Here is a 26,552-nt window from a genome sequence, read left to right on the forward strand (position 1 = left end):
AATCTATGTGATCATAGATGTTAAAAAAAAAAAAGCTAAATTCTAAATAGTCAGTAAAACACCAAATTACTACAAGTTGGAATTTTTGTGTGTGAACTGTTCCCCTCAACCTCCTTCCTCAACTTTGCACAAATGGATGTATGTATACACACACTATACATATACATACACACACGAAAGCATGTACATATGTACATATACGTGTGTGTATGTTCAAACTTCCTCAAATTCTTTGAGGTTTTCAGCGTAATGAAATGCAGAAGGGACCTCACGTGTGCTGAGGCCAATCTGACATTCAAGTACAGCTCCAATTATTGGATTCAAAGGCTCTGTGGCAGTTCAGCAGCCTTCCAGAGAATCAGGTTGCCCCCATCAAAGGCTGTGTGACCAGTTGGCTCCTCCGGTCTTTTCCAAATCAGAATCTCAGAATCCCCAAACTGTAGACTCAGAAAGGACTTGAACAGCCATCTAGAGTGACTTGAACTTCATGAAGGTCTTTGTATTAAGCCCAACATAGGCCAAATCTGATCTGGCTTATGCTCACTGGGCTCTCCATTCTCTCCAGGCTGTTCTGGCATGAGATGGATTAGTCCTTATTTGTGAGATCAGGGTAGTATCCTGATCCAATGGATAACAAGCTCACAGGGCATCTATGGAAAACTCAGAATTGAAGTGGAAAACATGACTTGGGGAATGCCAGATGACATGCCCAGGTATACAACTGCCTGGCTCTAGAGGTAAGGGTTTTGTGTCTAACAGCTATCTTAAGCAGGTGCTCATTAGGACTCCAAAGTCATTTGAGAAATTTAAACAATTAACTGAAAATCAAGTAATTTCTTTATGTCACAGATGTGAGGGGGCCTATAGAGTCTATGCTGACTTCTGCCACCTTAGTTCTGGCAATTCAAACAAGGCTCAAGAAAGTAGGGATTTCCTCAAACGCTTATCCTGCAGACAGGATTTGCTGACTGAGAACACTGTAAGTGCCTGATACAGAGCTCTCTCTGGATTCCATTGGATGCAGGTCATGGGCAACCCATTGGATGATGGAGGACACATGCCACACTTGTGGACTTCTCTCCTTTCAAGGTGAGGGGCATAAGATCATGGAAGCAGAACTATACTGGGTACTGGTTGGACTTGGAAAACTGGGTTGCCAGTTATCTGCGTTTCCTTGCACATGATATTCTATCTCCTGTCTTTGGATCTTTCTCCGGCCATCCCCCATCCTTAGGATGCCCTCTCCTTCCTCACCATTGCCTCTTGCCTTCCCTAGATTCTTTCAGGACTCAGCTCAAGTCTCACCTTCTGGAGGAGGTTTTCCATGGCAGCCCCTCCTGCTTGTTTCACTCCCCAGAGATTAACTGCTACACTCTCTGTCTACATCATGCATACATCTGGTTTGCATGCTGTTTCCCCCAGTGGATCATGAGCTTCTTGAGGGCAGGGACCACGTTTCTGTCTCTCTGTGTCCCCCATGCTTAGTGCAGAGTCCGGCAGAGCACGAGCCTTTAGTAAATGCTTACTGACTGACTAGCTTCCTCATCTGTAAAATAGGGATAATAATGATGGGCTCTACCTCCCAGAGATGCTGTGGGTGTCAAGTAAGATAATAGATGGAAAACACCTTGCGAACCTTAAGGTGTCATATTAATGTTAGCCATTATTTTAAGAATTAGACAGAACCTTCTAGGTTACTTAGTCCAAACCTCTCATTTTACAGATTAAGAAACTGAGGCACAGAGGAGTTAACGTCTTGTCCAAAGTCAGGCAGGCAGGTAAGCAGCAGTGCTGGAATTCAAAGCTAGGTCCTCTGGGGGCCTTGAACACAGCTCTCCTCATGGCACCATGCTTAAATTCACCAAATGGTCTGTTTCCTGTTTATTTTTTCCACCCAGATTTCTCTTAAAGAGAACTTTCAGTTCAGTTTGATAAGCAATCATTTGTGTTCCCAGCAACTGTCCTAAATCCTGGGGTGGGGAGAGGGGCACAAAGACAAAAACAAAGCTGGGTACCAAGAGTGAACTGCCCAACATCTCATCCTGGAGATCTGAGAAGAAAGGGTGAGAGAGAAAAAGAGAGAGAGGAGAGAATGACAGAGAGAAGAGAATGAGAGAGAGGAGAGAGAGAGAAAGAGAGAGAGAGAAGAGAAAAGAAAAACAGTTTTCAGTGGCATATGTCATCACTGAATTAATTCTGTTTGCCTTTTACTGGCTTGGATTTCATCCCAGTAGGAAGCAAATAAAAATGATTACAATGTGGTGTGGATGCTTCAGGCAGGCATCCTCATCAGATGGACCCCAACCCTCTCTACAGAGCTGCTCACCCCAGGCTAAGGCAGCCTCATCCTTTTGACAAAAAGATAACTATTTTCAATTACAAAAGTAAGCCTGTATCTGAAATGTCAGAAACTGGAGAATGGAAGAGAACAAGAGTTGGGTCTCTCAGAGGGTGGGAGAAGGATGAGTGGAAGGGAGGCATTTCCTATGTCCATAAATCTGCTGCCTTGGCAGGCCATCCACCAGCTCAATTGTGGGCAACATAAATGTGTTTATTCTCCCTAAGTAATGCCACTCATCACCATAAACTGTAGATGTCTATATAATAAAGGCAGCAGCTTTTATCAGGGCATAAAACTTTCCTTTTATTCCCCCCACCCCAGCCCTGACATTTCATAAACCACCAGTGCAGAGAAGCGATGGTTCGTCGTTTGTAAATGCAGATAGATGCTCCCAATTCAGGACAGTGGTTCTGTCCTGCCATTATGGATCCTGGGCTGCCTCACAGCATCCCATTTGTTTCCATTTAGATCCATGCCTTTTAAATAAGAACTCACTCACCATTCAAAGCCATCTCACTTCCTATTACTCAAAGAAGGGTCTCTGATCTCGATTTTGGTTATAGGTGTGGGAAATGGGACAGCTTTTTACAAAGTCCCATCTTCATTCGAAGCCCCATAAATAGTACCTTTCCCGATTCAGTAAATCAACACTCAGTGTACTTTATTACAGAAGCATCTGGAGATTTCAGGTGGCGAAACCTGAGAACTGGTCCTCCTTCCCTTCTGTTCTGTGACTTCCTGCCAGGTGTACTTTCCACTCTCAGCATGGATTTAGAGCATTCCACCTTTCTCTCTCACCTTCTCTTCCTTCCCCAGCCCCCTGCAAGAAACTCTATCGACCCCTTGTGGAGTTTATTTTTTTTCTTTAAGTGTACAGTTTACCCAAAAAGATCACTCTGACCACCTAATTGTGATCCAGCACCACCCAGAGTATGGGCTGGGCTGCTTCCTGGAACAGCACCCTCGACAGCTGTATTAACTCTGGGGCTATTAACTTTCCAGAACCAAGGACTCCCTAATTAACATGTGAGTCCCTGAAAGAAGGCAAAACTCAGGAGAAATGAATCCAGGGAGGATTCTGAAGAAAGGCAGTACTGATAAGGTTACCCATACAATGCAATTCAACAAACTCCCCTTAATCCCATTTTATATGTAGTAAATTCACAGGGTCACCAGATACACACTGAGCCAGGAAGATGAGTTCCCAGACCATTCTCCCGGGGCACATGTGATTAGATCTTCTCTTCTGTAACCAGAATAAGGGAATACCTTACTCACATTCATATACCTTTTCTCCTCAAACCTCCAGAATGAGAGATGGGGCAGTAAACTCTTGGTTTATGTCTCCCCCAGGAAAAAGCACAGGGATTGTTTCATTTTTGTCTCTCTCTACCTCCCCATGACTTAGCATGGTGCCTGGAACATAAAAAGCCTCCCTAGCTAACTGAACTGAATCAATGAAGATGGGGTTTTAAGCCTCACCTGAAAATCTTATTATGAAATCTCAGAGGGAGTGAAAATGAGTTTTTTCTATTGACTACATCTTTAAAATGGCACAGAAGAGTTTATAAGATTAGACTGAATGCCTTTTTTTTCCTCCTCAGAGTGGAATAATGCGTAAGCAACTGAATATTAAGTGGGAAGTCCTAAATATGTATTTGCTTTTAGTACAAATAACTAAATAAGACATAACATGATAGAGATTATAGAGATTAAGAATCATGGTGCCATATTTGTTTAAAGTGATTCACCTCCAGCATAAGGGCCATTTGAAAATAATCACAGGAAGAAGGGTTGAGAGGCAAAAAAAACCCAAACGCTCAGAGAACAAGAATTGTTGGCATCTTAATCATTCCCTTGTTTTTTCATCATTCTTTACTCTTTTTACCATCCACATTCACAACCATCCTCATTTACAATCACCCTCATTTTAGCAATTTCACAACACTTTTTTATTGGCCATAACTTTCAGGGACTTTTAAAAGGGAGGTCATTTTCTACTTTTTGGAAATGACTAAATGGAAAAAAAAAATTCTCAGGACAAGGTATTTAAAAAAGTCAAGTAAAGAAGAAATTATTAAATACCTACTGCGTGCCAGGCACTCTGAGGATACAAAGAGAGGGAAAACATAGGCATGCTCTCACAGAACTCACAGTCTAATGGGTGGGAAGACATGCAAGTGACTTGTTATAAACAAATAAACATGATAATTTATTGATAATCACTGAGGAGAGACATTAGCATCAAGGGGGACTGAGAAAAGCTTCCTATAAAAAGGAAAGGTGGGATGTTAGCTGGAACCAGAAGGAAGTCAGGAGACATGGCGTTCATATTGTTGACCTGTCCAACACAGTAGAATCTGAAATCCCCACTGTGGGGAAGACAGAGCACCAGTGTGGTATGGGGGAAACAACACCTGGGAGCATAGGATCTGAATTCATATCCTGCCTCTGATGCTTACCTGTGTGACCTTAAGCAAGTCAACTCACTCCCACTTGAGTTTTCCTCTCTAGAAAATGAGAGGTTGGAGAAATATGAGGAGGTCGGACTAGGTGGCCACAAACATCTCTTCTAATAATGACCTGATGATTTCACACCAGGATGAGGCTTGGCGTGCAGTGCAGCAACAGACTGTGTGTGCTTCCCATGTATGTACCAGTGTAATTAAACACAGGGACACTAAACAACAGGATAATCTGCATTTTAGCTATGGCCTCCCAAGAAACAAAGAAAAATGGAAAATGACCCCTCGTTCTTGTGGCTTAGCGTAGCTCAGTGGATAGAGTAAGAGGCCTGGAATTAGGAAGACCTTAGTTCAAATCTGGCCCCAGACACTTACTGGCTGTGCGACCCTGAGCAAGTCACACAACCTTGTTTGCCTCAGTTTCCTCATCTGTAAAATGAACTGCAGAAGAAAATGGCCAACCACTACAGTATCTCTGCCAAAAAAAAAAAAAAACCCAAACAGGGTCATGAAGAGTCAGACATGACTGAAATGACTGAACAACAACACTTTGGCTTCTGAAGCCAAAACAGGAACACAAATTTGTTTCTTCTTCTATCACCTCACAGCTGTGCCTTCCAGGTAAGTGGGACAGACCATTGCTGAGACATGCAAGGAGGGGCTAAAAGCTCTCAAACAAGGGGCTCTGCTTCTCTCTTCAGTTTGACTATCCTGTTTTTAGAATGACTGTACAGGTGAGAGTGGCTATCCAAGCCACATGCAATCAACAAGCCCTAATGAAGAACCGGCTATGTGCAAGGCATTGTGGGTACAAACATAAAATAATGACAATCCCTTCCATTTAATGAGCTTATATTCTTTTTACTGAAAGGGGCACAAGATCACAGTCTCAGGAGAAGTTCACAAACAAGAGAACTAAAGAGAAGCTTTTCTCATTCCTGTTGCCATCAGGAACTTTTTCTAGCTCCTTGGGACCCTCAAAAAGGCTCCCCGGTTAGGCACCACCATGCAAGGGACCATGCAGCCAGCACATTTCCTTAACTGGAATCTGTTCTATTGGTCTAAGATGTTATCCCAAGTGCCCTGATCATTCCCTGTGTCTCCTGATCTAAGGGCCATTTGCCACGTTTATCAGGAAAGAGGGCACTGGAGCCCATGCCATCTAAGGAAACACTGCAGAAACAAGAAACCATTTACCTGGAGAAAAGGAGACTTCAGGGGACATGATAATGATCTTATCTTTAGTATTTGAAACCCTATCATGAGAAAGAGGAAGCAGACTTGCTCAGCTTGGTCCCAAACACTAGAACAAGGACTTATGGACGAGAAAGCACTAGGTTGCAAAGAAATAAATTTAAGCTTAATGTCAGGGGAAAATACATTTCCTAACAATAAGATTCCTCTGAAGTGGAATGGGCTGCCTAGGGAAAGTGTCACATATCTTTCAGCAGCCCCTGGAGGGTCATTTGTTAGGCATTAGAGAAGGCATTCACTTCTACTATGGACCACATGGCTGTTAGGGTCCCTCCCAGTTCTGAGATTCAGTGATACTTCATTTCCATAAAGGCATCTTGAAGTAATGCACACAACACTGGATTTGTCATCAGAAAGACCCAACTTGAAATTCTGCTTCTGACAATGACTAGTTGTATGACTTTGAGCAGATTGCTAAACTTCTGAGGCTCAGTTTTTCTCATCTGTGGATAAAAACAATACCTCCTCCTCATAGGATGGCCATGAAGTTCAAGTGAGATAACATGTGTCAAGCATTTTGTCAGCCGTAGGTGTGATATAAAGTGGGTGATTATTTTCTGCTAAAAAGAATGAGTAGACCTTATATTAGGGTATCCCAGCTCCCCAAAGTCCGCTATGAATGTCCCCTTTAGGACCTGGATTATCTAGAAAGTTCTTCAGTTATTTAAAAAGATCTCTTATTATGTCTTCTCCCTTGCCTTAAAGGTAACATTTTTTGATGACTGTACCAACTGCTCAATTGAGCCAAATTTTACAACATATTTAGAGGCAGTTAGGTCAGGGACTGAGGTCAAAGGTTGAACGCTTAAGAGACACTGTCTTTTTACCCAGGGTTTGCAGAAACTAAATTATTCAGGGACACTTTCAATGACTCATTATTTTTCCAATTCTGCCTTTGAATAGTCACCTGGTCTTTATATGGAGCTAAATGTCCCTTCCTTTAGCTGATCTTGGACAGAACGTTTTGTCCATTTCCTTACTACTAGAACAAAACTAAAGAGCACTCAAAGGCCTTTAAAAAAATTAGACCATTACTAGCTTTAAGGAGGAGAGTAACTCAAAGCATGAAAATTTATTCTAAGTTCTAACTTCACATACGAGGTCTCAGCTTTTGATGAATTTTAATGTTTACAAGTGTAAAAGCAGATAAATATTTACCAGTTGCTTCTCTCTCTCTCCCCCTCTCTTTTTCTCTCTCTCTCCTTTTTTTTTGCACTCTTATAACTCCATGACAGCTTTGATGCAAAAATTTGTTACCAAACATCTCAGTCTGGCAAAATCAAAGATTTTTTATTAAAAGACAACAAACCACAACAATAACAACCCTCGTGCTCACATGGGGGAAAGGAGGGTTCCATTAAATGAGATAGATAAATGGCAGAGACAGGGGCGGAAAAGAATAGTTATCTGGTTAATTGAGCAGTGGAGACTGAACCGTGACAGTGTCCAGTCCTGGCTTCTGCCAAGTGGCCCCCAACTACTGGGGCATGGATGGTGCAGAAGAGCTGCAATTTCGTCTTGGGCAAATAACATGGTCCATCATTAACAAAAACTTCTCATGGTTGTGTGTTTGTAGGAGCATTATTTTGAGGTCCTAAATAGCGTGATATCAAGAAGATTTTATCAAGAGATCACCATGGACTAAGTTATTGCCAAATGACTAAAAAATATACTTAAACTCAGTTACCATTAACAAAAGGGTTGAAAGGGGCAATATTGAAAGGATCACATAAAAGGGAGACAAATAATTACAGTAGCAGAACATACTTATGTGACCCTTTTAGGTTTGCCAAACATTTTACAGAGCTTATCTCATTCCATTCCAAGGATCCCGCTGAGTGAGGACCCCTCTACTGGGGAATGAGTAAATAAATTGTAATCTATGATGTTACAGAATAAGGCATTTAAATGTTCAGTTGTTTTTCAATTGTGTCTGACTCTGTGACCCCATTTGGGTTTTTCTCCACAGAGATACGAGTTTGCCATTTCCTTTTCCAGCTCATTTTACAGATGAGGAAACTGAGGCATACAAGATTAAGTGACTTGCCCAGGATCACAGGCCAGATCTGAACTTAGGAAGATGGATGCGTCACCATGGAGCCACCTACCTGCTTAGTAATAAGACTTAGGAAATGGCAATTAGGAATTTAGAGAAGCATGTGAAGACATCGTTCAAACAGAATCAGTAGAGCCATAAACACAATCAATGACTCACATGACAAAAGAGGAAGATGCCACCAAAAGGTTGCCAGTAGAATGTACCTAGAGGCGGGTTACATGATGAGCCATCTTGAATCTAGAGGACAGAAGAGGAAACATAGTTCCCTCTTCCCCCAGAAAAGACTACAAGCAGGGAAGTAGGGGTGGATAGAATGTTACTAATGTAGACACTTCTAGATAGTTACTTCATCAGTTTTGCTTCCCAGCTTTTCTTGGTTATTAAGGCAGGTTCTCTGATAGGAAAGTAGAGATACCAGGACAAGATGGTGGTCTAAAAGATGAAAGGTATCACTAAAAATAGAAAAGGTGAGGACTTGTTTTTTGATCTATCTGGGGACACTCCCAACATAGAACCTCCTGCTGCTGCTGCTACACTTGCAGCTTCTCCAAGAGGCTTGCCTGTTCTAGGTATAATTACTGCCTGGTAATTACTTTCCATTTCTGCTGCTCGTATCTTGTATACACATAGCTATTTGCACACTGTTTACCCCACTTGAAGGTGAGCTCCCTGAGGGCAAGGGCTGTTTATATCATTTTTTCTTTGTATTCTCAGGGCTTATCCTAGTGCCTGGCACTTAGCAGGTCTTCCTAAATGCTTGTTGGCCTACTGGCTGCCAGAGCTAATGCTCACTGTCTTAGAGTTGTCTAGCGGCACCGAGGGATTCAATTATTGGCCCATGGCCACTCAATCAGTATGTGTCAAAGGCAGGACAGGAAGGTCTGCTTGAGCCCAAGTCAGTCTATTCACTAGGCCATAGGTCGCCTCTCAGGTAACCTTTTAAGACAGAGAGTAATATAATACAATCTGAGTCAGATTCAAGCCCTTAGAATGACAGATTTTTACCTGGAAGGGACCCCTGAGGGCATTTATTCCATTCCCTTCAGTTCACAGACAATGAACCCAAGGCCAGAGAGGTGATACATGAGGCAGCTAAGTGGCTCTGTGGATAGAATGCTGGGCCTGGAGGCAGGAAGACCCGAGTTCAAAGCTGGTCTCAGATACTTACGAGTTGTGTGACTCTGGGCAAGTCACATAGCCTCTGGTTACCTCAGTTTCCTCATTGGTAAAAAGGGGATGGTAATGATAGGACCTACCTCAAAAGGCTGTGGTGAAGATCACTGAGATAATAATTGTGAAGCCCCTAGCACAGTGCATGGCACATAGTAGGCACAGTATAAATGCTAGCTATGATTACATGATTTGTGCAAGGTCTTATAGACTGTAAGCAGCAGAGCCAAGACTGAAATTCAGGTTCTGTGAATCCAAATCCAACGCTTCATCTGCTGAACCACATTGCCTCCCTCCAAGATTCCCCCTAACTCATTTAAAGCAGCACCAGCCTTGGCACCAGGGTGGAGATTATGGTCTACCCATTTTCATCCTTACCTGGATTTACAGTGATGAACTTATCATCTGGAAATCGGTCACCTCTGGAGCTCGGCTTTTTGGATGGTGTCTCGGGTCTCTTGGGACCCTTTCCCTCATAATGCTCGCCTGTGACCATGGAGGGCACTTGGGTGGAGGTGACAGGGTCCATGCTGGACTTGGTTACTGTTTCCCTTGTTTCGTCAGTCCGTTCTGTGGGGAGGACATTTGAGTTTGGCTCTTGGCCAGTTATAGTTTCATTTCTGTCCTCCATAGTTTGATTAGGAGAAGCTGTCACCAGGGTGGGCTTGGTTCGGTTCTGGACCTCCGTGCTGTGGGTCACTCCACTCTTTTCCTTCTTTTCTGAATCCTTCTCCCCCTCCTCCTCATGTTCCCTTTCACCATCCTCGCTCTCACTCTTCTCATTCTTCTCCCCTTCCTCAGTTCCTTCACTGTCCTTGGTCAGGGTAGAATCACCTTCTGGTGCCGGAGAAGACAAAGCCTCCGTCGTGGCTACAACGGGTCTGGCTGACTGTTTGCTGGCAGAAGCGGCTGTTGGGAGGCGGGTGGGCCACACAGTGCTGGGGAAGGAGGAGATCCCACCACCACTAAAGCCGAGACCAGCGAGCAGGGTGCTGGTCACCACCGAGGCCACAGTCGCTTGACTCCCGCTCGAGGATGGACCCATTCCAGTAGCCATTGAAACGAACGAGAAGGGGATGCCCGATGAAGTCCAAGTGGAAGAGCCAGAGCTGATGGGAGCCATGTCAGCGGAAGAAGCAGGAGAAGCTGTAGGCTTGAAGGGATCATGGGGAGGTTTGGGAAGGGACAAAGAAGAAAACAAAGTCAGTGAGGAAGGCTGGGAATGCCACACGAGGCACTTTTCATTTCGATCAATTCCCAGCTCGAAAAGTCTTCTTATGAACTAGTAACCCAGGTACAATTTCAGTATTGTAGAAATTCTAGAGTGAGGAAACTCTTACCTTCATTTCTCCTTCTTAATTTCTATTCCTTAATTTGTTTGCCTCAATTTCCTCAACTGTAAAATGGGGATAATAACACTCAACTTGCAAGTTTGTTGTGAGGATCAAATGTGATAGCATTTGTAAAGTGCCTGCCCCTTGATAAATGTTTATTTCCTTCCTTCCTCTGCCTAAAAATAGGTGACATTTCTATAGCATGTTAGGTTCAGAAATTAGAAGCTGGAAAGGACCTTCGAGATCATCTTGTTTACATAACTTGCCCAGGACCGCATAGGTAGCAAGCCATGGTGCCTGGATTTGAACACAGACTCACTAGTACCAGCTTCTTTCCACTATAACCTAATTTTGCAAAACATTTTATATATAGGAGGCAGCATGGTACCCCTAACACAAGGGTCTGCCCCTTGATGTGGAGTTAGAGGTCTTAGGTTAAAGTCCTAGCTCTGAGTTACCTTGGAAAAGTCCCTCTATACCTCGATTTCTTCATATTCAAAATGAAGAGGGAAGGGGGAGACAAGATAAGTCCCCTTCCTGCTCTAAATCTATGGCCCTATAGTCCTTGTAACCAAACTGTGAGGCAGGTGCTATGATTACCCTCATTTTATAGATGAAGGACCTTAGACTCAGAGAGGCTGGGGACTTAGACAGGGTCTTTAACCAGTAAGGGTCTGAAGTATAATTCAAACATGCCTTCTTGACTACCAGTTCAGTGCTTGAAAAAATGGTTAGGAGTCCCCATGTGCCAGATAGGGAATTCTGCCCAGGGTGAATTTTTTCCCTTCCAAGAACCTGATCTACCTTTTGTACAAGTCAAAATATTGACTAAGAACATTTTCTGTTACTTTAAAATTTAACCTTAGTATCACAGAACATAAAAATCAGAAGGTGTCTCAGAGATCACCTACCCCAGTGGTTCTCAAACAATTTGTTTTCAGGACCCCTTTTATATGCTTAAAAAGACCCCAATGAGCTTTTGTTTATATGAGTTATCTCTATCAATATTTATTGCATTCGAAATGAAAACATCTTAGTATTATTATAAAAATAGCTTTGACCTCATAGACCCCCTAAAAGTTGTGGAGACGCCCTGGAATTTCCATATCAAAATATGAGAACTATGGCTCTAATTTAACCTCTTCATTCTATAAATGAAGAGACTTGGGCCCACAGAGGTGACATAGTTTGGGGGGAGGGAGGGTTGGTGTAGACTAATTTTCGTACTAGTCTAACAATCTGAAGACGTCAGTTATTCCTATTACCTGGGTGCCTGTGGAGAAGTCACATCTCTTCTGAAACTTAGCTTCATCACAAAATAAGAGCAATCATTAGACTAGCCTTGGCACTGGTGTACGGCAAAGACGGCTTTGTCAACATTTAACTGCTGGATTAATAGAAACTACTAGTCTTAGCATTCAAGGTCACCAAGTGAAACAGCAAGGATTAGAGTCTGGCTCTTCTGACTTCTAGTCCAATGGTCACTGTGCTGCACGAGAAAGTCCCATGACCTGAGTATATCTCCCAATTCCACCAAACTTTCTGGGTTTCAGTTTCTTCTGTAAAATGGGTAGATTGGATCAGATAATTTTACAAATATTTTGGGATTCTTTCAATCAAGCTGCTATCAAAACATTACATTTATTTTTGTTGAATTGATTATAGGATCCTAGTTCTTCAGCATGAAGGGATCTCTGGAGCCATCGAATCAACACAGATGAAGAAGCTGAAAGCCAGAAGTGGACTGACTGATTTTCGCTCAGTGCAATGATCAGAAGCAGGATATGAACCCAGGAATTGATGACGAAGACACTATTCTAATATAGAAGAATATATTCAACTGCATTGCTCTAAGTGGCCCTTAACTGGTACAGGAGCTAAAATATCAAGAGTATTAGATTTGGAATCAGGAAAACATGAGTTCAAATCCTTTCTCAAACACTTAGCTATGGGATCTTGGACAAATCATTTAAATTCTCTCAGTTTTAGTTCCTTCCTCTCTAAAATAGGATCAGTTATAACTCCTACCTCATAGACCTGTAGTGAAGACCAAATGAGCTAACAATACATGTGAATGATTTTCTAAAGCTTAAAGTCCTGCATACATTGGTTGTCATCAGCCTAACAGTATAATGAGCATAAGGGCTATTAGGTGGTTTAGTGAACATAGAATGCAGGGTCTAGATCTAGAGTAAGGAAGACTCATCTTCCTAAGGTCAAATGCAGCCTCAGACACTAGCTGTGTGACCCTGGGCAAGTCAGTTAACCCTGTTTGTCTCAGTTTCCCCATTCATAAAATAAGCTGGAGAAGGAAAGGGCAAACCACTCCAGTATTTTTGCCATGAAAACCCCAAAGGAGATCATGAAGAGTCTGATATGACTGAAAATGATTAAAGAATATAATTCGTATAACAGTTATTAATATAAATTTGAACCACAATGCAAAAGGACTTGGATGTTGAGTCAGAGGAGTGAGGTTCCAATACTCACTACCTGTGTGATCTCAGGAAAGGCTGTTCCCTTCCTCATTTCCTCTCTGCACAATGGGAGGGTCAGCCTGTGACCCCAGAGGCTCTTTCCAGTTCCAAAGCTGTGATCCTCTGACCCGGCTTCACACACCCAACTCTGCTCTTCTGCCAGGATGGCTGGCATCCTTTGGTCCCGCCCTCTCATTTTATAGATGAGAACTAAGGTCCCTTCTGGCTCCCAAATTCTATGACTTCGTGAGCAATTTAAACACTTAATAGAGCCATAGAATTTAAAAGCTAATAAAGGTGCATAATGCAAGGTTATTGCTTCAGCTCCAGGGTGTATTCATATGAGTAGAAATCTGGAGCTGGCAGGAACCTCAGAGGTCAACTGGCCAAGCCAGAGAGATGACATGTCCATCCTGGGTGACACAGGTAGTGACATGCTTAGCACAGCCAAGATCACAAAGCTCCGCACATCCTTGGACTCCAAACTGAGCACTCTCTCCCTTACCCCAGGCTGCCTCTGTTTATTTGATGACTCATAAAAATGGAAGAACTCTAAAGAATAAAATGTAGGTTCCCTTCCCCTTCTCTGCCCCCCCTTCCCCCCCTCCTCCCAGTTAAATAAGCTGGTTATAATTTTCTTTGACATGAGGCTTAGGTCTAAGTCACCTTAATGCAACAATTCAGTGACCAACTGCTGCCACCTGGTGGAGATAGCTCAAACTGCATGCAAATGATATTTTTAAAAAATATATCATTACTTACCACTCCTGTTTTCACAATTCGGGTCCCTTGGAATATTCGAGTGGTATTGGCTACGAGGAAGAAGAAAGTTCATTTTACGATAGTTTTCTTTAAACATATCTACGGTCACCAGTTTAACTAAATGCTGCTCATTTACAAGAATACTTCATTGTTGCCATTAACAATTATCTTCCTCCCTCCCTCCCTCCCTCCCTCCCTCCTTCCTTCCCTCCTTCCTTCCTTCCTTCCTTCCTTCCTTCCTTCCTTCCTTCCTTCCTTCCTTCCTTCCTTCCTTCCTTCCTTCCTTCCTTCCTTCCTTCCTTCCTTCCTTCCTTCCTTCCATGTATAAGTAGGGAATAGAATTCCTCCAACCATAGATGCTCAAAGATCGCTCTGAACCAGCCCTCGCTCTGATCTCTGATGTGGTCAGGTATATGTAACTTCCTTCATTTTTACTGAGTTTACGAAAGGTTCCCCAAGGGTCTGGTTTCACACCATTGCAGAATCTCAAGGTAAGTGGGAAGCTCAGACACTCCCTAAGGCAACCAGTACCTGAACAGGAATCCTACAAGTGGCAATCCTACCAGCTCCTGTCCAAAGCCCAGAACTCAGTAGGTCCCAGAGGCAGCTAACTCCACCCATGTACAGCCTTAACCAGTGGGACACTGGTACATGTTTAGCATGTTTAAGACCAGACTTTCTGGGGGAAAATGTACTTAGGGCACGTGTTTAAGCTTAATCTGCATTATCCATATTTTCTCGATGGCTTTCTTAAATCTAGACAATCAACAAAATGATAAATCATGCTCTGATTTGCAACATTTGATGTTCCAAGGTGCAAATGCTCCCATTTAAAATTTAACAATCAGTACTCAAGAACAACTTTGAGCTGGCAGCAGCATATCCCTGGTCTTAACTCTTGGGAAGTTTTCCTCAACTGTAAGTGGTAGGAAATATCCTTATCTGGATTAGGCTATAAGCTACTTGAGGTCAGAGGCTATCTTCATTTTTGATGCCCAGGACAATACCAGGTACCTTCTATGTGCTTAATATGAGTTCTGAATTTAACTACATGATGACATTTGGCCCTCTGCAACTACTACTTGATACTCCTGGTTCTCATCTCTGAGGGTCAAAGAGAATGAGTCTCACAAACTTCTTAGCTGGATTTAAGGGACACAGTCAATTGACTAGCATTTATGAAACACCTACTATGTGCTAGGCAGTGAGACATAGATACTAAAAAAAAATACCCAAAAAAACAAAAAACAATGAAGCACTCTTTGTAGTGCCAATGTTATATTCATAGTGGAAAGATCTTCCCATTTAAATTACCCTTACACTCTTACAGAGCTTATATTCTCTTGGTCATCTGCAATTGGGCTTCTTTATCCTATGATATTCTTCTTTGCACATCCCATGATCTATCAAAATCAGACTAAAAGCTGTGTTCAGACTTCAATGTTCTATCTTTTGCCTCCTACCTGCACCTCTCAGGGTCCATGGTCTCCTTCAGGGAACAATGCATGTGCCACCCTGCTCTTTCCAACCTTCTCTGACCTCCACATCTCAGTTCACTCATTCTTCTTCATTTTCCTCACTCTACATTTGAGTAGACATTTGATCTTCCCAGTGAAATATAAAAGTAGAGGCTATTTGATTTTAGACTTTGTGTCACCAGTGCCTAGCACTGTGCCTGACAAGTGCTTGATAAATGCTCATTGAGGTGAACTGACTGCCATGTAAGAGACCTTCAATCACTCCCCCTTCAACACTCTCTTCTCCGTGCTGAATATACGATGTGTCCACTAGCAGGGCCCTCATCTCGGCTGTAACGATCTTGCTCACTCTGGGTTCATGAACACCTTCTCTTTAAAATGAATAGTTTCTCTGACTGAATCCTGAGAGTAACAAGAGACTCGCAAATAGGACTTCATGGATTCCCTTTTGCTTGAGTTGAGATAACATACACTTTGAAAGAATATTTATCCTACATCCAGTAAATCAATGAATATTAATTTAATGCTTACTATATACCAGTCGCTAGAAATATAAGGAAAAGTGAACAACTCCTCGAAGTAAATGAAAAGGACCTTCTGGAGAGAGTCCAATGAAAGTCAACCAAATTTCTAAAGTACAAAACAGAATTCTGAGAAGAGACATTAAAGTCTGGGTTGGGGGCAGTGATCATTTGACCTAAAGAAAAGACAGATGAGGATAGAATTTGATTAGAATTTTCATAAGGAGGATGCTAACTGGATATTCCCAATGACCAGACAAAATCATGTAGGAGGAATTAGATTTATATTTAAACAGGAGAAAGATGGGTTTCCTATCAGAACAAACTCAAAACTATAGGAGTGAGTATGGGGGAGACATGGGTATGTTTAAATAATCAGTCAGTGAACATTTATGAAGCACCTGCCAATGTAACAGGCATTGTGCTGAGTGCTGGGGCTACAAAGAAAGGTAAAAGACAGTCTCTGTCCTCAAGAAGATTACAGTCAATTGTGAACAACTATATACAAACAAGCTAAAGACAGGATAAATTGGAGATGATCAACAGAGGGAAGATAGATCTCTTAAGAGGCATTAGAAAGGTCTCAGTTAACGCCTCTAACTCACATGTCAAATGGGTATTAAGGTCTACCATTTTGAAATCCTTAACATTATGAATCAAAATGGATCTAAGTTTTTTGCAGAAACAAAACAAAGCACCAAAACTGAAACAAAAATACTTGCTCTGAGCACAGATTCTTAGAATTTCCTCCTTTTCCTTCATGCGTTGGTGTTAATCACTAATAGTGAATATCACACATGGTAAAAAGATGCAGAAACGTTACCTGGCCCCAATAGCTAATTACTGGTTCCATTCTCACCCTATCTTGCCTGGCCCTTGTTGTCCTCTAAGTTACTCTGCTTTAATAACTTCAGAGGCTGTGACTTTTTTATGGTAAGTCTTTCTTCCACAACATAGTCTTTAACTCCTCTGTGACTCAGTGGATGGTCCTAGAGAGTTGCTGGGGCTAAAAGATCACCCTCCCTGTGACCAAGCTGGTGGTGAGGCTTTCCCCACTTAGCTAGTTTGGTCTTTGGAAAACAAGCCCTCTATCACCAACTGTATTCAGAGCCTTCTTGGTTTAGCAGGACCTGCCAAAACTTACACTCTGTTGGCATTGTCTTTGAAAACCTAGGGCCAACTTTATGTTGCAATAAGGGATTATAATAGAACACAGTGGTGTAGAGAGTCAATGTTGCCAATCTAGAAATTTAAATTCAAAATCATTCAGAACTTAAATTTGTGATTCAAATAATTTCAAACCTTAAAAATATAGAAAACATGGAAAAACACAGAGCTGGGTAAAATATTTTCAATCCCAGTGCTACGCCAAAAAAGAGACTGGACTCTTTACATGGGTCAAGAATTAAAGAGTAGTGACTTCCTTTGTTGGAGATAGTAGGGTGGATGAGCAAGTCACTTTTCTTGCAGGTAAAGTTTCCGTAATGTTGGCTAATCCACGTGCAATAAATGATATTAGGACTTAACAGAAAACAAATGAAGAAAAATAATCATGGTTGGAGATAAATCTACTCAGAGCACCAAACAAAGAAAGTTAGGGCTCAAAAGGAAAAAAAAAGAGGTGATTTTCCCCAAATCATTGGGTTCTGTGACTTAAAATATTCCTGACTTCAAATTTATTGCTGACAAGGCCTTTTGGATTACGTTACAGTGCAAAGATTTAATTTTTCAAACCTTCCACAGAAGCCAAGGATCACGGTGGCCTATTAATCTGAAAAGGCAGTTCTGCAGATTCCAAATTCTTGGTCTGAGCACCTGGGAGACCTAATAATGATTTATGTCTCTAAAGTTCCTGAGCCCTGGTCCCAGACGCCTCTGACTTTGGCCTCCTTCTCTCCTGTTCGCTGGGCACAGATGAGGACCTAGCCTGCAATCCAATTGCTCTGGGTGGAAGGGAGCCAACTCATTTATGGCACTGGTAGATTCCAGCAAGGCTGATTTATTTATGAAACAAGGCGGCCCAGCTCATTCCAATTAGTTTGAATGGAAGGGTAAGATAAATGTTAACATTAACATAGAATATTTAAATATTAAATGCTTCTTTACAGATCACTGGTCCTTGGGGAGTTATTGGAAAAGTTGACTGGGCCTGCTATAACTTGCTTCAAAAATTACTGCTGTCTTTACTGACAGTTATATAGCACTGTGCCAAAAAAACTGGAATCTTACATTTCTGAAGCTATAAACTACTTGTTATCATTCTCCCATGGAGTTTCACAAAAGGTAAACATTCCTTTAGTATTTGCTTCTTCATGTAAAGTCCTTTAGCTTTTGTCAAGATTGTGGTTCCATGTGGCTGTGATGTTTTCTGATTCTTTTGTGAGATTTGGGGACCACACTGAGAACTGTGATAAAGCCAGAATTCACTAAAACCGTTGGAAAAAAGAGAAACGGGTACTTGGGACATGATGGGGTTTTTTTTGGGGGGGAGGGCAGAGGAATGGAAGGGATAATATACCTTCAGAGTTCCTATTGAGAGGAATAGTTGGAACACAGGGCAACTGTGGGATCTAATGAATGGATATGAGTCAATGGGAACTAATTTCAGAAGTTGTCAAGGGTCTAAATAACTCGAGGTAAATGTTGAATCTTAGCTTGAAAGCTAAAGATGTCAGAAATGAGAACTTTGAATGAAAACTCATTTTATTAAGTGCTTACTACGTGCCAAGAGAGTATGCTAAGGGCTGCAGACACAAACAGAAAATACAAAAATTCAAATAGAGATATAAAAACAAACAAACTTGTCGGTTTCTCTGTTCAGATGTTCCTGAAAGAGCTGCAGACCAAACGACCCAAGACTTCTGAAGGGCAAGTCCAAGATGGTGATTGCAATGGCATACTTTAAGTTGAACAGGGGACTGGCCACGACTTCATGGATTGAATGCCCAAATTCTTAACTCTCCACAATTGGAAAAACCTCCTTCTCCAATCTTTTCATTCACACAGGATTGCAATAAAAGACAGCCAGAACATGCTAGAGTTTTGTTTGTTCTGTTTAAGGCTGACTATAACTGTCCACTCCTCAACCAGACCAGGAAAACTCATGCAACAGCTAATGATATTCCTTTTCCTACAGACTTCTACAGGCTGGGAGGATGATAAATAAAGAAGACAGGAAAGAGGGGAGGAACCAACATTGCCTGCAGAAAGAGGTACATACTTTACCTTGAAACAACATTGTTTGGCTAAAATCGCTGCGCATGTCATTTCTGCATATAGCCTGAACTCTGAAGAGATAAAGGCTATCGGGTGAAACATGGCTAATGATGGCTTTCTGTATTTTTAAGAAAAAGACAGAAGTTAGTTTTAGAGGAAAACCCACATTATTTTATACCCCTTCTTCCCCAACAACAACAACAAAATCCCATGCTACCCCAAAAGGTCAGCACAATGCCTTGAATACTGTCCAGGAGGAATTCAACTAGCTTTTTTTCTTCTTGACCAAAATGGATGGTCCAGATCTGGGAGTCCATTGGTGGACAGAACTTCCAGAGAGGGGATTGCCCCCACCAATTCATCTTGGCAACTCCTCTGTAACTGAAAGTTTTAGAAAGTGGTCTGAGAATTGACATGCTAATGTCATTGCCCAGCTGGTAACCCAGCTGATATCTATCAAAGGCGGGATTTGAACCTAGGTTTCTCAGGCTTTGAGTATGGAACTTGACTGACTCTCACTGTCTGGTTTAAAGAGATCTTTATTTCCAACCAGCATGGGCCATCACTTGACCTGCTCTCAGATTATGGAGTCAATTGGAAAATTGAAAATGAAAAAGGAAAAATAACTAAATTTTTTTGTGGAGATGAGGTAGGTTAAAACACCAACAAGTAACATTAAAAACCTTCTGCTGATGGATTTAATTTCCTCCCTTTCTGACTTACATGTAAAGATAAATTACTTGATCTAAGAATCAACTCAACCTCTGGGTTTTTCAAGGGAACATGTGGCATAATGGATTGAATGCTCATTGTCTCTTGAGTCAGAGGGGCTTGGGTTCAAATCATGTCTCTGATACAATGCCACCTGGTGACTTTCTGCAAGACATTTGTTTCCCCAGGCTTTAGTTTTCTTTCATATATAAAATGATAGGGTTGGACTCTATGGCCTCGGAGTCCCTTCTCGCTTTAGATCAATGCACTCTTTCTGTGGCTTTGTGGAAAACTTACATAGGGAGACCAAACTGTTCTCTACCCAGATCCCACTCAGGGCAATAATTAGTCATTTCCCTACAAGAAACCATTTTAAGGCAAGTTTTTGTGGTGATCTAGTGACACAACTATCACTAAGATCACAATTTGACTTTCTGAGGAATACAAAAATGAATTCTACTGTTCCCAAAGAAAATAATCCTGAAAATGTGGGTGAAAAAAAAAAGTGCTATCAAAGCATGCTCTTTCTTTCTTCCATTTTTTCTCCTTTGGGATGAATCCATGCCTGATCCCCTCTACCTCTGATCTATCCTCCCTTTCAGAGTAAAGCCCCATGACCCCATGCAGGGATTTACCAGGGTGCATTTCCAGCATATATCTATTCATCACTGCCTGTTTAATTATTTTTCTGCCCAGAATGAGAAGCTACCCAAGTGTCTTGATAGTTTCTGCTGATTAATATGAGCCATCTTTACTTCAGACAGAGGAAAATCCCTTAAGGACCCACAGTGATGACAAGGGAAAGGTTAAAATACATCATAACCTTGGGTGCCTTTCAAGAGATTCCTCTCTGATTTGATGAAGCTCATCATTCCCTAATGTGACCCAGATAACAACGTCTAGTGGGGGAAATTGGAGAAATAAATGGAAATGAAGTAAGAGAATCTTCATCTAAAGGAAAAAGAAAAGTATTATTCTATAACTGATTGAATGAGCCCAGAGGACTCTGTATTTGAAAAAAGGGGGAAAATGATAACAGTCATTAAGAATTTCACTCTGAGCTATTGCATTTTTCATGGGCATACACAATTACGATTTCATTATTCCAAAGGCTGCCTTTGATTAACAATAAGTGAAGCCTTTGAAACCAGAATGTGTCACGTTGATTCTTGGGCCAAAGACTTTGGAAGATGGACACAAATGGAGGGCTTAGCTGGGAAGTAGGAGGGGGGTTCATTTTAAAATATTGCTCTGCAGGCCTAGTTTTCTCCAGGACTGGAGGGACATGGCAGAAGATGGTGGCTATTTGACTGTTTTCTGGGCTTTAAAAAGCAGCTGGGCAAATGTAGGACAAGTCGTCTGGAGAGGGTCTCTAGGCTGCTGTTTCCTGAATATTCATTATTATCTCAGGGCATGAGGTCAGACCACATTTTCCTTGTTCATCAATCTCTTGTGGGATCAAAGAATCTTACATATGGAGTTGGAAAGGGCCTGAGAAATCATCAGTCAAAGCTCTTCATTTTGCAGGTGAAGAAACTGAGGCAAAAGGAGTGACTTGGGATCACAGATCTTGAGTTGAAGGGGACCTTGGAGGCTATCAAGTCCAATCCCCCCTTACTTTACAGGCATAGAAAGAGACCCAAAAGGCCTGAATGCCTTAGGATCTTGAGAGAGGCCAACTAAGCCAAACTCTTCAATGAATAGGTAGTTAGATGGCAGAGCTAAGATTTGAACTCTGATTTCATGACTTTAAACTCAGCAGGAAAATGCAGCATCCTTTCTACTGGCTACTAATGAGTTCCAGGGGATGGTAGAGCTATCAATTCCAAAGAGGCTGTTCTTTTCACTGCAGCATCAGCAACATGCATGCCAAGAAAGGGGTCAGAAGGACTTGTGTGGTGCGTGTGTATCACCTGACTCTGTGGCTGATGTTTCATAGGCCATGTGCCTACCTAGACAAACTAGCACTTCGAGGCCCAATGTGGTTCCATTTTACGTGGCCCTTCATAATAATGTAGGAATAGGGTTAAATCAATCATCATACATTAACATGACAAAATACTAGCATTTAATTCGTACTAACAGGTCATGGGCTCATACATTTCAAGCTAGATGGGACCTCAGAGGCCATGTGGCCCAACCCTATCATTTACAAAATGAGAAAATTGAAGCCTACAGAGTTAAGACTTACTCAAAGTCATTTTGGTAATAAGTAGCAAAACCAAGATTTGAACCCAGGGGCTCTCACTCCAAAACCATCATTCTTTTCCCAACTGCACAATGTATACGAAGAAATCAGGCAACTGCTACATGAATAATGATTACAATCATAAAAGAGGAAATATGAGTGAGAATGAATGTACTAACAAAATAAGTATTTAGAGAGAGTGCTTGCAAAAAAGGGTGATTTATAATTTTTTAATTTAAATGTAAGTAATTACTAAGCAAGTTAAGTTGGGAGCTGGATGTTCAATGTTAATCTGGGAATAAAATGTTTTTAAAAATTAAGGTCCTGATCTGAGTCCCTGGTAAAGAATCTGTGGCTTTGGTAGCCCATGAACTGGTTTTATGTGGCAGACTATACCACCAGGCATTGACTCTCTATTTCTGAACAGGGAAATTAGAAGTGAGGTGACTGGAGCCTAGGGCTCCATGGGCTCTAGGCTCAATGCGTTTCTCATCCAATGAGGACAAAGCATCCCATGAGTAGATGGAGAAATAAAGATGGTGGCTGCTATGCCATGTCTTTACCAGGTCTTTGTCGCTATCCTTGGTAAACGTCTTTTCCTTTTCATCCTCGTTTTTTGTCCAGCTGTAGGAGATCATGTAGTTCATGAGTGGAGGGTGGTAGATGGTCTCTGGTTGGCTCCAAGTCACCAGCAAGGCTGTCCGATTTACTGGATGAACTTTCATGTTGACAGGTGGAGTGCTACAAACTGAGTAGAGAAAAGATGGATGAAAAGAGAGCAAATCGCCTTCTGTGCACCATGTTTGGCCCACCCCTGACATCTTGCCCAATGCCAGGGCTTTTCCTATATTTTCAAGGCCAATGCAATTATTCTACTTCAATAGGAGTATTGTGCATGATATAGTGCAAAGAATGCTGAACTTGAAATTAGGAAAACTTGGTTCAAATCTAGCTCAATAGCCATGGTCAAGACTTAACTATTCTAAATCTTATCTGAAAATGAGTCCAATAGTACCAGCCTCACAAAGTTGTCATGAAGATCAAACACGATAATGTATAGAACCTTGTGAAACTTAGATCATAATATAACCCCAGGATCAAAACCATGGAGTTATCTTGGGCTTTTCCCTCATTATGACCTGCCCCATATTTGCTAACTAAATCCTGCCTCCATAACTGCTCTCCCCTCCATTCCCTGCTTTCTGTGACCACTCTACTCTCCATCCTAGTTAAGACCTCATTACTTTTTACTAGACTACTACAATAGCATCCAATTGGTTTTCCCATCTGTAATCTCCTTTTCCCTCTAATCCATCTTCCACTTGGCTACCAGGTTGGTCTTCCTGAAGCAAAGCTGTAATCATGTCCCTCTCCTGTACTATCAGAGCTCCCTGTGGCCTGTAGAATAAACCCCAAATTCTTAGCATTCTGTTCAAGGACCCATCTTAATTTTCACTCATTTCCTGCAGCTCTCCTACATGCCCAAATGGGCTACTCAGCATTCTCCAAATACACTCGATGCTGTCACTCTACTGTCCTTACCATAATGACGGAAGGCTGTGCCCTTATCCCTCCAGTTCCACCTGGCCAAACTCGACTTGTTCCTCCAGTCTAATATTAAATATTTTTATCTTCCAGAAGCCTTCCCTGATACCTTCACACTCTCAAACAGATAAACTCTCTCTTCTGGCATTCTTTCATGGCACTGCTTTGCATCATAATCATCAACTAATCAATTATCAAGCATTGTATTAAGTACCTACTATGTGCCTGGCATTGTGCTGGGTGGTGTAAAAACAAAGTACAAAATGCAAGAGTTTCTGCCCTCTAGAAGCTTATGTGTAGACAAATACACACACACACACACTGATAGATAGAGATACGTATAAAACCAATATAATTTTCTTGTTTGTTGTACAAAACCATTGGGGGAAGAAGAAAACATCTCAGCTGAGGAAGAGGAAACAGGTAAGGCTTCCTTTAGGAGATGGCACATGAGCTATGTTTTGAAGGAAGCCAGGAATATTAAGTTCAGGGGAGAAGGGAATGCCTTCCTGGCATCGCATATGGCCACTGCAAAGGCAAGAAATGGAATGGTGTCCAGGAGAAGCAGCAAGAAGGTCTGTTTGACTGGATGTTTGAGTACGTGAAGAGGAGTGAAGCATAATGAGGCTAGGGAGATGAGCTCCCAACAAGGTTATAGAGGGCTGGAAGTGCCTGACAGAGGAGTCTGTTTTACCCTATCTGCATGGGTAGAGGGAGTTTTTTCATCCATGAAGTCCCATATCAATAAAATCACAGGACTGATAAATAAAAAAAAAAAATTCTGCATGTACCAACCACTAGGAGACCTGACTTAATTCATGGCATACCCAAGTCTTTTTAAATAATTAACAGACCATGTTAAACAAGACGAGACTGCTCAATCCACTTCTAACTACAATTTTCTACAATTCCATCATGCTCCCTTCTCGATGTCATCCATGTGAAACTTACAAATGTAAGGGAATCTCCTTTCTGCCCCCTCTCCAGCTAAGTTACCTCCAACCTCAAAGAGCAGGCTGGGCGTTCTCCTTGCCTGGCCTGATCTCTGTCTCTAAGCCCTTGGCTGCTCTGTGGAAGCAGAGGTCAGTTTCTTCAGCATATCCATAGACAAATTGAGGTTTGGCCTGAGAGAGAATGACTGATGTGACAGAGGGGAGAAGGGATCAAATAAATTAATGAAGCATTCCCGGAGCGCTACACATCACTGGAGAGGAGCGAGCTGTCTGGCGGGCAAAGAGAGTCCCAGAGAGTAACGGCAGATAGAAGAGGCAGGGAGGCGAGGTGGAAGTTACAAGCAGAGCACACTAGATGGCAATAACACACTAATAAACAAGCCATCTCCCGAAAGGGGGTTTGACATTTTCTAAGTTCTGAAGTCATGATGAAAAAAGTGAGCAAAGGTCTCTGCACCCTCTCTCCAAATACCCTCCCGGATCTGAGGAGAGCTGTCCGTGGTGTACACCTTCTAGATGACACACTTGACTTGTCATACCTGGGGTGGATGCCATTGCTTGTCACCCTCTCACCCCCAACTCTTTCTGATTAACCCCCCTTTTTACTAAATTGATCACACCTGGCCCCATTCGACTGGAGAAATTGGGGAGTGCATGTCTTTGCTTCTAAGCTGGAAGGCTGCCCTAAACTAAATATCATAAAATGGTGTCCAAGTGTCTTGAATATTAAAGTGGCTAGCTGGTGAAAGGGAGAGGGATGGATTTGGAGACAAGGAGACCTGGGTTCAAAGCCAGACACTGTCACTGAGTAGCTGTGTAACCTTGGCCAAGTTGCTTATCCACTTGGAGACTCACTTTTCTCATATGATAAAAGGAAAAAAAAATCTATAGTAACTACTTCACAAGGGGCAGCTAGATGGCACAGAGGGCATGAAATCAGGAAGACCTGAGTTCCAATCCAGCCTCATGGGCAGCTAGGTAGTACAGTGTATACAGCACCAGCCCTGGAGTCAGGAAGACCTGAGTTCAAATCCAGTCTCACACATTTACTAGCTGTGTGACCCTGGGAAAGTGACTTAACCTTCTTTACCTCAGTTTTCAATCTGTAAAAAAATACATAAAAATAAAGATAAAAAAAGAAGGAAATGGCAAACTACTCTTACATCTTTGCCAAGAAAACTCCCAAAGGGGTCACAAAGAGTCAGATACGACTGAAAAACAACAGCTGTTTCAGAGGATTCTAGTGAATCAATAATATGCATGTATATATGTTTATATACACACATACAATAAACATATAGAAATATGTGGTACACACATATTCATATGTACATGTGATATACATCTAGACATGCGTTTATATGTGCACATGCATATACATGTATAAGTATTTATTAAACACAATATGCACACCTACACATATATACATGAGTGTATATACATGCCTATGTAGGTATTGCATTTATATATGTGTGTAGGAAAATGCATACCCTCCCCCACACATATGTACTATAGGATGTCCCCCAAATTTTGGTTCATTTTTAAGCTTTAGAACACTTTGCCACCTTGAAAGCCCTAAATGTATGCCATTTAATATGATTAATAGCAGGTATTTAAAATGTTAAATTGAATTCACTTGAATATCTGTAGCTCAAAATTCATTTATATACAAATATGAATGAGGACAGTGCCTGGACCTGCAGTTTCATTTGTATAGGGAACTCCCAGAGAAGGACATTCCTTTTGCTAATGGGTGGTAGCACCTTCTTTACAGCTTAGGCAGTTTCTGAAAGCTGCCTAGAGAAGAGGTTCCAGAGACCTTTCCAAGAAGTCTGTGAGATCAGTACTATTTTCATTATAATAAGATGTTTTATTTTCAACTATGATAAATAGAACCCACATAAACAAAAGGTCTTTGACAGGTGTCCTAAATAATTTTTAGGAGAGTAAAAAGCTCCTGAGACCAAAATGTCTGAGACTGCTGGATAGCTGGTGCTAGACCGCTGAAAGTTTAAGTCAGTGACTTGCCCAATGTCAGGTGGTTAGCATAAAACAGACTTGAACCCAGATCTTCCTGG

At 41.8% G+C, this 26,552-nt stretch overlaps 1 protein-coding gene across 2 annotated transcripts in view; it reads right to left on the reverse strand.

Moving 5' to 3' along the window:
* PTPRG (protein tyrosine phosphatase receptor type G) overlaps nucleotides 1-26,552 on the reverse strand; it is a 796,984-nt gene that overhangs the window by 114,054 nt on the left and 656,378 nt on the right. For both annotated transcript variants that reach the window (XM_072650205.1, XM_072650203.1), the window contains exons 9-12: nucleotides 22,540-22,724; nucleotides 19,087-19,195; nucleotides 13,863-13,912; nucleotides 9,668-10,442 (exon numbers count right to left, since the gene is read on the reverse strand). In XM_072650205.1, coding sequence (XP_072506306.1) covers nucleotides 9,668-10,442; nucleotides 13,863-13,912; nucleotides 19,087-19,195; nucleotides 22,540-22,724 — 1,119 coding nt within the window. The remainder of the gene's footprint in view (nucleotides 1-9,667; nucleotides 10,443-13,862; nucleotides 13,913-19,086; nucleotides 19,196-22,539; nucleotides 22,725-26,552) is intronic.

Source organism: Notamacropus eugenii, chromosome 3 (assembly GCF_028372415.1).
Source record: "Notamacropus eugenii isolate mMacEug1 chromosome 3, mMacEug1.pri_v2, whole genome shotgun sequence".
Taxonomy (NCBI): domain Eukaryota; kingdom Metazoa; phylum Chordata; class Mammalia; order Diprotodontia; family Macropodidae; genus Notamacropus; species Notamacropus eugenii.